General features: G+C 42.0%; 1 protein-coding gene across 1 annotated transcript in view; it reads right to left on the reverse strand.

Annotated features, from left to right (window-relative positions):
• SMG1 (SMG1 nonsense mediated mRNA decay associated PI3K related kinase) overlaps positions 1-13,480 on the reverse strand; it is an 89,480-nt gene that overhangs the window by 26,010 nt on the left and 49,990 nt on the right. The window contains exons 40-48 of the mRNA XM_070761139.1: positions 12,207-12,453; positions 11,036-11,265; positions 8,814-9,056; positions 7,498-7,746; positions 6,684-6,902; positions 4,952-5,142; positions 3,698-3,870; positions 2,611-2,890; positions 684-956 (exon numbers count right to left, since the gene is read on the reverse strand). Of these exons, the coding sequence (XP_070617240.1) occupies positions 684-956; positions 2,611-2,890; positions 3,698-3,870; positions 4,952-5,142; positions 6,684-6,902; positions 7,498-7,746; positions 8,814-9,056; positions 11,036-11,265; positions 12,207-12,453 (2,105 nt within the window). The remainder of the gene's footprint in view (positions 1-683; positions 957-2,610; positions 2,891-3,697; positions 3,871-4,951; positions 5,143-6,683; positions 6,903-7,497; positions 7,747-8,813; positions 9,057-11,035; positions 11,266-12,206; positions 12,454-13,480) is intronic.

A 13,480-nucleotide genomic window follows, 5' to 3' on the forward strand; every position in this document is an offset into this window, starting at 1 on the left:
CCAACCGACATTGTTTCGTTGACGGGACCCGGAGAAGGCCCACTCTGTGGGACCTAATCGGTCGCTGGGATTCGTGCAGCAGAAGGCGATCTCAGAGATATTCTGGTCCAGTGCCATGAAGGGCTTTATAGGTCATAACCAACACTTTGAATTGTGACCGGAAATTGATCCGCAACCAATGCAGACTGCGGAGTGTTGGTGTAACATGGGCATACCTGGGGAAGCCCATCGCAGCTGCATTCTGCACAATCTGAAGTTTCCGAACACTTTTCAAAGGTAGCCCCATGTAGAGAGCGTTACAGTAGTCAAGCCTCGAGGTGAGGAGGGCATGAGTGACTGTGAGCAATGAGTCCCGGTCCAAATAGGGCCGCAACCGGTGCACCAGGCGAACCTGGGCAAATGTCCCCCTTGCCACAGCTGAAAGGTGTTTTTCTAATGTGAGTTGTGGATCGAGGAGGACGCCCAAGTTGCGGACCCTCTCTGAGGGGGTCAATAATTCCCCCCCCCCCAGGGTGATGGATGGACCGATGGAATTGTCCTTGGGAGGCAAAACCCACAGCCACTCCGTCTTATCCGGACACATTCACCATGTTTTAAACATCATAATTGGTAAAACCAGTGGATCAAAAATGTTTTGAAAACGCATGAGCCACCCGTGAGCCCTTTTTTGTCCAGTTCCTCACCTGGTGAGGCTGCAGAGAGCAGAGATGATGACGCTTGCTAAGCTCAGGGAACCTTCTTCTCCGTTTTCGTGGAGGAAGACTTTAATGCAACGCTCAATTTCCTTCAGCTGCTCTTCACACACCGGAACCGTGACGGCTTCCTGCTTCAACCGTTCTACCTGTCGGATCAGCCTGCTGTTGATATCTGCCGCGTAGCGTTGCAAAGTCATTTCCGTCGTACTGATAAACTGACACGCCGCCGGAGGAGGTTGAGGGGCATACTGTATTTCATACCTGGGAAAGCAGCAAAATTATAAAGATACTTTAGGGAAAAATGTGTATTTCACATGCCGATGATGGAATTAGACACAAATCATGGCAGGATGCGGAGATGTCTGACTGCCTTCGCAGTGTTTGTTGCTTATATACAATTTTCCAAGCAACAAAAGAAACAACAGCATTTTTATTGGTGAATTTCCCTCCCTTCAATTTCCCCTGCCCACCAATCTGAATGAGCAACCTGTGGTTGCCACCTAGATGAGATCACGTACCAGCCAGAGAAGATATCTTAAATCATTCTGGCCGTGTGAACTGAGTGAGATCATTTAGGAGCAAGGGGCCCATTTAGGGCAAGCAGCATTCTGACACACACCTTTTCACAGGATACCTGCCCCAACATGCCAATAGATAGACACATAGAAAAATAGAAGACTGACGGAAGAAAAAGACCTCATGGTCCATCTAGTCTGCCCTTATACTATTTCCTGTATTTCATCTTACAATGGATATATGTTTATCCCAGGCATGTTTAAATTCAGTTACTGTGGATTTACCAACCACGTCTGCGGGAAGTTTGTTCCAAGGATCTACCATTCTTTCAGTGAAATAATATTTTCTCACGTTGCTTTTGATCTTTCCCCCAACTAACTTCAGATTGTGTCCCCTTGTTCTTGTGTTCACTTTCCTATTAAAAACACTTCCCTCCAGGACCTTATTTAACCCTTTAATATATTTAAATGTTTCGATCATGTCCCCCCTTTTCCTTCTGTCCTCCAGACTATACAGATTGAGTTCATTAAGTCTTTCCTGATACGTTTTATGCTTAAGACCTTCCACCATTCTTGTAGCCCGTCTTTGGACCCGTTCAATTTTGTCAATATCTTTTTGTAGGTGAGGTCTCCAGAACTGAACACAGTATTCCAAATGTGGTCTCACCAGCGCTCTATATAGCGGGATCATAATCTCCCTCTTCCTGCTTGTTATACCTCTAGCTATGCAGCCCAGCATCCTACTTGCTTTTCCTACTGGCCGACCACACTGCTCACCCATTTTGAGACTGTCAGAAATCGCTACCCTTAAATCCTTCTCTTCTGAAGTTTTTGCTAACACAGATCTGCCAATGCAATACTCAGATTGAGGATTCCTTTTCCCCAAGTGCATTATTTTACATTTGGAAACATTAAACTGCAGTTTACATTGCTTTGACCATTTATCTAGTAAAGCTAAATCATTCACCATATTACCGACCCCTCCAGGAATATCAACCCTATTGCACACTTTAGAGTCATCGGCAAATAGGCAAACCTTCCCTACCAGACCTTCCCCTATGTCACTCACAAATGTATTAAAAAGAATAGGACCCAGAACAGACCCTTGTGGCACACCGCTTGTAACCTGTCTCTGCTCAGAATACTCGCCGTTAACAATAACTCTCTGATGTCTATGCTTCAGCCAGCTTGAAATCCACTGAACTATCCAATCTTCACTAATTTATCCATCAGCTCTTTATGTGGAACCGTATCAAAGGCTTTGCTGAAGTCCAGATAGGCAATATCCTATCACTTTAATGAGTCCCACTTTAATGAGCACTTTAATGAGTCCCATTGGAGGAAATTAATTATTTTGATCCTTCCTTTTTGGGTTTGAGAGAGAGAGAGAGAGAGCTTACTTCCGGTAGAGATCCTGGCAGCGGTCGATGGTCATGTTTACAATGAGGTCTTCCATCCAGACCTTCCACTGCTCGACACGATGCTTCTGGAACACTGTTTTGGGATACTGTAGCGCAACAGTGGCGTAGTTATGCAGCTGTTCCAGACAGCCACGTAGAACTGAGCGCCTCTGCTGAAGAAAAGCACCGACTTCTCCTTCGAGTTGTTCACACTGGCTGATCAAGTGGGCTTGGCCCGCATTCTGAAGAAAGGCGGTGGCAGGCACGTAGCTTGGAGGACCTTAAAAAAAAAAGAAATACTGTACCAGGGAAACCATTCAAATCTAATTAGAGAGAAAGATCCATGGCAGACTTTCCTGACCTTTTTGGATTTGTGGACCAGCTTTAGGGAGGGGGGGACGGGGAGGAAGGGGATGGTTCAGTGTGTTCATGCACTCAGCTCCATTTGCATGAGCCACCCCCACAAAAGGAGCACGAATGGATTTGCCTACCGCTTTGGGCAGCCCAGTTTTGAACAGCTCATGGCCTGGGGGTTTGGGACTGGGGTCTATGGAGGTTTTATATCATCCCGGTCATGATTATTCTGAACGTGTTTTTCCCAAAAGACATTGGGAGTTTCCTGCCATCACCACCACCCTCACTTCAAAACATTTTGCTTCACATTGCAGAAACTTCTTGAAAAAGTTCTGAAGAAGTTTCTTGGATGAGAAGCGAAACATTTTCCACCAAAGACCACGAAAGTCCAACTGCCTTTTGGAAAAAGCACCCTTGGGTTAGAGGCAAATGCTCTCTGGAATCCAAGGGGGGGGGGGGGTCATCAGTAGAACCCTGGACCAAGCAGAAATGATCAAAATAAAACAAACGAAAATTAATAGCCATTCATCAATGCCCTCGTTAACAACCAAATGAATAGCTAAATGAATGGTTGTGGTGGAGGACTCCTTGATATTGGCCTCTGAAACCACTACTTGCAATGACTGCATCTTACTGTCAAGCATGTATGAAATAAAGCTAACACTTTTTAAAAAAAATGTTGGGTCTACCCCCACATACTGTCTCAGAATAGGCCCAGCCCTCCGCCTCGTACCAAGATCCATTTGAGTGCTGATCTCCTGAAGCAGGCTTGCGAGTTGAGTAGCTTCCAGATTACTAAAAGCAGCTTGGTAGTGCGATATCCACTGCTCAAATTCGTTCAGTTTCACCTGGACTGCTTCCTGCACTGCTCTCTGCTGAGTTTGTAGCTGTGTATGCTCAGAGTATCTGTATTTTTTTTTTAAAGGGTGGGGGTATGAATACATATAGCTGAACTCAACTTTTCTAGACAGCTATTATTATTATTATTATTATTATTATTATTATTATTATTATTATTATTATTATTATTTATTAGATTTGTATGCCGCCCCTCTCCGTAGACTCGGGGCGGCTGACAACACAATAAAACAGTTCATAACAAATCTAATAATTTACAATTTAAAATATTTTTAAAACCCCATTATTAAGCAGACATACATACATCATCTGATATATTGTTCTTGGGACACATCTGTTAAATGGATTGAAACTAATTATTTCTGTGAATAGGCCATTTTGAAAATCTTAGAGCTGCTTTAACAATTGTCCTTTAAAAATACTGAATAACATCATAAAATTTTATTTGTTTAATTTATTAAATTTGTTTGTCACTCATCTCCCTACAAGGAGAACATTGTTCTTAAACAGTTGATAAACATATTGGGGAGAGGGGCGGCATAGAACCTAGATAGATTAGATAGATAGATAGATAGATAGATAGATAGATAGATAGATAGATAGATAGATAGATAGATAGATAGATAGATAGATAGATAGATAGATACGATAGATAGATAGATAGATAGATAGATAGATAGATAGATAGATAGATAGATAGATAGATAGATAGTGTAGATAGGTAGGTAGGTAGGTAGGTAGGTAGGTAGATAGATAGATAGATAGATAGATAGATAGATAGATAGATAGATAGATAGATAGATAGAGACAGAGTTTATATGCTCCTAATCTAAGTGTGTTAATTTTGATAAGGGATCAATCATAAGTAAAAACAGCCACACTGACAATAATGAACCTCCAGATTCCTTAATTTTTTTTAAAAAAAATTCTAAACTCCTTGAACACTTCACTGACATGACTGCAAGCCCTGTGAGTTTTCTTTTTTTTTAAAAAAGTACTAAACAAGAGTTAGTATCCAGGTCTCCTCACCTTAACACCCACAACATGTCTCTCAACTACAGTTGCCTAGGGTTTCATAAATTATTTTGAGACTCACCAAACCTAAGCATCGTTTAGCAAAACCAAGTACCTGTGTTGCAGTGTGTGTGATGGATGCTCAACCCCTTCGGCACTTTCCAGATAATCACTCTCTTCTAAGAGTTTGCCTTGCAATTTTTCAATATCTGTCAGTTGCTCTTGCAAATGTAAATATTCCCCTAAACTGCTATCCAGTTTAGGAATTACAGTCAGCATTTCATCTCTGTTCTTAAACCAGTTGACCTGTGAATAAATGTTACATTGTAAGTAAGGTAAACTAGGTATTATAAGTTTCCTGGGTTTTAGTGGATGCAAATGAACAAAATAATTATAATAGCAATAGCAAAATAGCATTAGCAATAATTATATATCAGGTTTTAAAGTGAGAGAGAGCCAGCATATTGACCCCAACACTCTGGGGTCCTCATTTTACCAATCTCAGAAAAATGGAAGGCTGAGTCAAGCTTGAGCCTAGTAGGAATCAAACTGCTGGCAGTGAGCAGAATTAGCCTGAAATGCTACATTCTAACCACTGCTTCACCACGGCTCCGTAGTTAGTATCTTTTCATTATTATTATGGCAATAATTTAGGAGCTTTGATTTCCACACCTGTAGCTGGTGAACACTTTAAAATTTAAAAGATACATCAACTTTTGTCTGAAATAAAATTTGAAATAGTGTAATGGTAAACCCTTAAAAACAAGCCAGGTTAGGAAACAGTTTACCCAAGGACTATTTGCTATTCTACTTTGTTGTTAATGGATAGAATATGAGAATTTGGAAAGCCTGACAGATTCTCTCTCCCCACTTTTATATGAAAAAGAATCAAGGAGGGGCAATCTTGAGCTTCTTTCTCACTCTCACACGTTAAGCTGAAGTTTACTTAACAGCTGTCCAATATTTTTTTCAAGACTATCTCTGTACAATAATTTGAAGTTACTGAAAGTTACAGTGATACCTAGTCTTACAAACACCTCGTCATACAAACTTTTCGAGATACAAACCCGGGCTTTAAGATTTTTTTGCCTCTTCTTACAAACTATTTTCACCTTACAAACCCACCGCCGCCGCTGGGATGCCCCGCCTCTAGACTTCCGTTGCCAGCAAAGCACCCGTTTTTGCACTGCTGGGATTCCTCTGAGGCTCCCCTCCATGGGAAACCCCACCTCCGGACTTCCGTGGTTTTGTGATGCTGCAGGGGAATCCCAGCAGGGGAATCCATCAGTGCAAAAACAGACACTTCGCTGGCAACGGAAGTCCGGAGGTGGAGTTTCCCAGCGAGGGGAGCCTCAGTGAAATTGCAGCATTGCAAAAACACAGAGGTCCGGAGGTGGGGTTTCGAGGACTTCAGTGTTTTTGTGATGCTGCGATTTCACTGATGCTCCCTTCGCTGGGAAACCCCACCTCCAAACTTCCGTTGCCAGCGAAGCGCTCTTTTTTGCGATGCTGGGATTCCCCTGCAGCATCGCAAAAACACAGAAGTCCGGAGGTGGGGTTTCCCATGGAGGGGAGCCTCAGGGGAATCCCAGTAGTGCAAAAACGGGCGCTTCGGCTGGCAAAAGGGGTGAATTTTGGGCTTGCACGCATTAATCGCTTTTCCATTGATTCCTATGGGAAACATTGTTTCATCTTACAAACTTTTCACCTTACGAACCTCGTCCCGGAACCAATTAAGTTTGTAAGACAAGGTATCACTGTATTAGCAATAATATTTGCATACTGCTCCTCAAATTTAGTAAATTTGGCTCTTTCAAATGCAAACCCACATCAAGGGATACCGATACCTTTATTTCTGCAACTCTCGAGGAGAAGAGGCTACGGGTGATGTCTCTCTCCATTTCTCTTTTGCTCTGTTTGTTCTCTGCTTGCTGCCCCCCGCCACCGTACACAGCTCCAGCAAACCCTGCTTCGCCTCCTGCGGTCCAGTCGACGAGCGGGTCATAGACAAAAGCTTCGAGTAATGTCAGTAGGGTTTCCCGTCCTCGGCGCATGATATGCAGGACCTGTTTCAAAAACAGCTGCATCACCTGGGAGCCCAAATCAACGTTTACAGAAAGGGAGTGTTTCCGTCCAACAGCAAGGCTTAGGCAGGTCTCTTTCAAAAGGGAATATTTATTTATTTAATTTGACTTCTATGCTGCCCAATGCTGAAGGACTCAGAATACTGCCAGTCCTCGACTTATGACCATAATGGAGACCACCCATAACGGATGTAAGTCATGACAATTGTAAAGCGGGTCATCATGTAACCAGATCAGACTTTACAATCTTTTTCCTAAAGTGAATAATTACAGTTATGAAGTGAATTTGCTATGGGACTTTTTTTTGGGGGGGTGAACACTGGAATATTGTTTTTTGGCTAAAATGTTGCAAAAATGCAAACGCTCATAAATGTGAACTGGTTGCCATGCATCCATAATATGGTCTTTGGAACCAGATAAGATTAAATACATTTTTGGGAATGGGAGGAACCTTTGTAGTTTCGGTTGAGAAATGATCGGTTATAATGTTGAGGACTAACTGCCAGCAATATGATGAAAGAGGGGGGAAAGGTCTCAAGGGATATTCCAATTTTCAGCCCTGATCCTTCCCACTTACCTGTTCACAAGAAAGCCTGAATACCCCTTCCACTTTTGTGACTCCGAAGGCAGTTTCAATGTTTTGGGTCATCCGGAAGGGGACTTTCTCCGGCACTCGCAGGCTCTTCCCTTTTTCGAAGCAAACGTTGTAATCGATGTGCACAACTTCCCCTGTGGTCATGTCGATCAGCACGTTATCCAGATGTCTGTCTCCGAGACCAATGATGTAGCCAACCATTGACATCACCGCAGTCGATCGTGCGTACGACTTGGAAGAGGAAATAAAAATCTAAATCATCTTATTTTCTCACCATCTCCTTTTCCCCAAACGCCCCTGCTCTCCAATTACATCAGTGTGTTCTAAACAGGAAAACCACTCAAGGGAACAATATCAACACACGCACAGAATGCGTTCGCAGTAAATGTAATATATCTTTGGGGTGTGTAGTACAGAGAGAATTGTGTGTGCATGTTTCTCCATTTCCAGGGTTGCTGAACAGCTGGTTGGGGAATTGTCACACCTGGACCTGGAATGATCCTCCAAAGTCCCCCTGCTGCTCATGGACAAATGTTTAGCAGAACTGCCAGTGTTACAATCAAAATTAATGGACCTACAGAATTATTACGTAACTCTGAAATCATGTCTGATTGTTTATGTCTTTATGAAGGGAGAGAAACCATTTTGGAAATGAATCTTTTTTGTTTTGTTTTGAAAGGTCTAGCAAAACCAAACGAAAAATTGAGTTGTACAGATATATCTATTTTTATTTAAGAAAATATATCTGGCTGCCTAACTCACACTCAGAGGCTCAAGGTATCTTAACAGAGATAAAAATTTCATTTAATAAACAATAGAAAGCAATAACCCTCCAACCCTGGTGATAACAACTGGTCAAATAAGCCACTTGATGGGCTCTGGGTTCTCCAGGCCTGTTGGCAAAACAAGGTCTTCAGGGCCTTGAGAGAATGTGTCAAAGTGATGCTAGAATTAAAAATTAAAGGAATGATATACGAAATAGGGTTTAACAATGGTTGAAACTGAGAGGTGAATATTGGAATAGGAAATAATTAGAATTTGTACACCTGAAATGTGATGTAATGTATGTAAATATAAATGAGTATATTAGGCAGAATTATTGTATATAATCAGTAATGTACGATGGGTATATTTGATACTTGTTTCATATTTTAACGTGTAGGGCACAGATGGCCACACTGTGTCCAATATTTTAATATAAAATGAATTTTTTTTAAAAAGAAAAGAAAGAGTGTCAAAGTGGAGGGCCCGCGTTATCTAACTAACTCAACATATATCCAAATTCTTTAATGTGTTACCTGGGTCACTCTCCACCATTCATCAGGGGTGGCACATGACGACCAAAGCTCTTTAGCTAGAAGACTGGGTGGTGTGGTTTCCATTAATTCTTCCAAAACAGACTTCATGACATTCAGGGGCCAGTCTCGACGGGAGACGTCCAGACTAAGTCCAACCGCTTTCAAGGCGGGTCCAATTTTACTATAGTAGAGTTCACTGGGTCTGGGTACGATCCCTGGGTTTTGTGGGGCCTGATAAGAATCCTGCACATAAAAACACAGTTTGTTAAATGTGCTTTGCCCAGATCAGTTCAATCCAAAGAATGTTACCAGAATAATAGTGCTACACCATTATTAAATGTAATATTTTTCATTATTAGCTACCCAATAATTTATGATGGATAATAAATCTTAAGGATTTACCCTTTTGCTATTCCTATTTCAAACCATATTATTCTGGATGGGACAAGAAAATACAACACTTCCAAATTAAAAATTATGTGATTTGCCTGTCAGCTGATGCACCTTGTATCCACTTTATTATATAATGGAGAAATGATACCATATTGATTACTGAACTCTACTGAGTATCCAACCTCCGGTCCATGGACCAGCAATGGTCTGCAGCATGCCACCAACCAGGCCGCAGAAACAAATGAAGCTCTGTTTACGGGATGCAGGTAGCAAATAAAATCACACCCCCTCCAGCCCACAGAAAATCCTTTCTGACTGCCCAATTGCTTTCCAAAATCCAATGGTGTATTTAAGACCTTTCTTTCAACAGTGACCTGTAACTGTGACGCTCAAACCCAACAGGAGAGAAGAAGGCAAAGCTCTTCCTGCCTTGAGGCCAGAACTTACCTAATTAATACCTTCCAGGAAGTAATAAGACTATGTATTATGGGGGGTTACAGCCCAATATCACCTAGATCGGATTTCCCAGAGTCCCCCAGCCAGCAGGGGGAGGGAATCAGTTTAGAGCAGTGTTTCCCAACCAGTGTGCCGTGGCACACTAGTGTGCCGCGAGACATGGTCAGGTGTGCCACGAAGAAGGAAGCTCAGCTTCTGGTCTCGCAACTTTTTGCTGAGAGTGCGAAGAGCAAAAAGTTGTGAGACCGGAAGCTGAGCTTCCTTCTTTGCACCTTCCAAGTTTTCCGGCAGCTACAGCGCCCCGCCCGGTTGGAGCTTCCCTGGCGGCAGCAGCAGGTGACCTTTGGGGCCCGGCGGGAGGGCGCCGGCAGTGGGAGGGTGGCGGGGGTGGCGGGCAGTAGCCGCTGGGCGGTGGCAGGGTGGTCGGCTGCAAGCCAGAACTCCAGGACAGAGGCACCGGCGGCGGCAGCTGGACATGCTGCTGTATGCCGTACATGCTGGCATTGCGTGGCTGGCACTTGCCTGCTGGTTGGGCCAGGACGGAGACACCAGCCCCACGCCCATGCCCAACGCAACGCCAGCATGTACGGCGTCTAGCAACACGTCCAGCCGCCGCCGTCAATGCCTCCGTTTCATAGCTCCGCCTCACAGCTGACCACCCTGCCGCCGCCCCACGGCTACTGCCCAATGCCGCTGCTGCGGCGTGGTGTACGAGAGAGAAAGAGATAGCAAGCAAAAAAAAGAGATAGCAAGAAAGAGAGAGAAAGAGAGAGGGGGGAGAGAGAAAGAAAGAGCAAGAGAGAGAGAGAAAGAGGGGGGAAGGAGGGTGAGGGAAAGACATAGAGGGAGGGAAGGAGGGAGAGAGAAAGAGAGCAAAAAGGAGGAAGGAAGGAAGAAACAAAGAGGGATGGAGAGAGGGAAAGAAAGAGGAAAGAAGGAAGAGAGAAAGAGGGAGAGAGAAATAGAGCAAAAGGGAGGACGAGAGATATTTTTTTTGTCCAAACATTTTTTAGCGCCCCCCCCCCCCAATGTTCCCCAGGATTTTGTAAATTTGAATAAAAGGTTGGGAAACACTGGTTTAGAGAATGGCTGCTGTCTAAGCTTATGTTTCTTTTCCTGCTTTTAATATGTATACCCTCAAGTCTCCTGCTTTAGATGGTGAAGAAAGTCAGGTGTCGAATGAAAGTTTTTTTAGCATAGGAATGGGAAAGCAATACAACATTCCCCCACCCCACCCCAAAAAAACACCTCAGGGAATTAAGCCACCTGATCCGAATTTGAAATGATCCCATCTAAATGCAATCGTTTATGGAATGAGAATGCCAAACAATTTACGGTCTTTCCAAAGCGACAACCTTCAGCGTGGTGTCTACCTTCTGGGCTTGCAACGCCGCCTCCCGCTGCTGCCACCTTTTGTAGAGCCCAAACAAAGGTGTGGCTCCATCCACCCACTGAATCAGGCCTGATCTTGTTCCCAGGGGAGTCACCGAGTAATGCCTGGCATGGAAACGAGGTGTCTCTTGGCGATTGATAGTAGCAAACATGGTGTTGACAATTGATAGGAACTGCATGATCCGTTCGTCCAGATGCAAGTCTTCAAGGCCTGTGCGGAAAAGCAGGTGGGGAAGGTTACCTGTGACGTTCCTTCCTTGGTTCTAAGCACAGGTTCCCTTGGGGTATTTTATCACATAACACTTTTATCAGTTTAAAACTAATTTCTATCTTTTATACCCCCCAAAATGTTCAATTTTCATATGTTCTAATGATGTGTTATAATTTCATTTCTACATACTAGTTCGTTCGTGTGTTCATACAAGTTCTTCAGTTTCAACCACAACAACACAAGAGCACACAACAGATTTAAACTTAATATTAACCGCTCCAAACTTGACTGTAAAAAATATGACTTCAGTAACCGAGTTGTCGAAGCGTGGAACTCATTACTCCGGACTCCATAGTGTCATCCCCAAACCCCCAACACTTTACCCTTAGATTATCTACGGTTGACCTATCCAGATTCCTAAGAGGTCAGTAAGGGGCGAGTACAAGTGCACTAGAGTGCCTTCCGTCCCCTGTCCCATTGCTCTCCTATATCTCCTATACCTTTCTTCTATTCCTATATCTCTTCTTCTATTCTTTCATTGATATGTTCTATTACTATATCTTCTTTTCTATTATTTCTTAGATATATTTTACTATGAGTATCTCCTCTATAACCTTCATCATGTATTTTACTATGTGTATATAGATATATACCCACTAAAACCCTCATTGTGTATTGGACTAAATAAATAAATAAAGTTATTTTTTCCACATTATGGCTCTTCTTTATTCATATCTTATACTCAAAAGTGTTATTATTGTTTATTCTTATCACCACAAAAAAACAATTTATTCAAAATTATTGAATTCTATTATGCCAATTTATCATACACATTCTCACTCTTTTTTTAAAATCCCTTATCTTTTATCCTGTTCCATATTTTTAATCCTCTTTTCTTTCTCTTTTGGGTTGTTAACACAATTCTGCCCTAAAAGCCTTACCTTTGAAAAGATATGGATAGTTTTTCCCATCGGAGCCCAGAAACAGGAGTTTCTTTGGTTTGGTTTTGGTTGGCAGAATGGTGATGGTGCTTCCTACGCTGTGTATGGTGACGGTGTCTCTGGCAGACACTTCTCCGGGGAGGGCTATCTCCGTGTTGGTCATGGCAGCCAGCCAGGGGCTGATCTCCTCTAGGCGCAAAATGTAGCTGGCCCGCTTCTGGGCTCTCTGTTGAAGGTTGAGCATCACCTGTTTTTTAAACACAGAAAGGTTAGGAAAAGGTCCATTATGAGCACAGGATTGGAGTAGAAGACCTCCAAGGTCCCTTTCCTATACCGTTATTATTTTGTACGCACATTTTTTAAATTGTCAGTATTTGATGTTTGTTCATTTGTTTTCTTTCCCAATTTTATATTTTAACTTTGGACATAAGTAAATTATTAAAATGAAAAAGAAAAAAGATCCAATATGTTGAACTATTCCAGTTGATGTATTAACTCTACATTCTACAAAGGAACTATTTAAAAAATCTGTCTAGCGGCCAGGATAATATATGCGCAAAATTGGAAAGGGGAAAATATCCCCAAAGAAGAGGAAGTTATTAAGAAAATATTAGATTGCGCTGAAATGGATATGATGACAAGACGGTTAAAAGATCAAGAAGAAACAGAATTTTATGAGATATGGAACAAAGTGTATATATGGATAAACAAGAAGAAATATTAAAAGTAAATAACAAACAAATAAATAAGAGAATTGTATTAGCAGAGATATGATTTAAGTGTTATGTTAGAATTAGTAGGGATATGATTTAAGAGTTATGTTAGAATTAGTCTATGAAGATTTATTATAAAAAGTTAAACAAATTTCTTCTTTTCATTTAAAGTAATAAGTTGATTTTAAGCATTTTTTGAATATATTCTTTTTTCTGTATTGAAATTTTACTTCTAGAATAAGCGGGGAAGATACAACCCCATTTCTATGTTAAATGTATGTTTGTCGGTTTTGTCTATTTTAAGAAAATTAATAAAATTTATTGAAAAAATAAATAAAAAATCTGTCTCATTATATAGGGAGAGTTTCACTCATTCTGAGATCTATAAGCTGGGATCTATTGACTTCAGTATCTCCATTCCAAGGCCCTCCTCTCCTTGGGGAATCATAAATCACTTGGAGAGACACCAAACTTTGCAAACCAAGAGTGAACTTTTCAATACTCTACTGCAGTGATGGGTAATCTTTTTTTCCTTGTGCGCTAAAAGCAGGCACGCATGCA

The sequence above is a fragment of the Erythrolamprus reginae genome, chromosome 9, assembly GCF_031021105.1.
Source record: "Erythrolamprus reginae isolate rEryReg1 chromosome 9, rEryReg1.hap1, whole genome shotgun sequence".
Taxonomy (NCBI): Eukaryota; Metazoa; Chordata; class Lepidosauria; order Squamata; family Dipsadidae; genus Erythrolamprus; species Erythrolamprus reginae.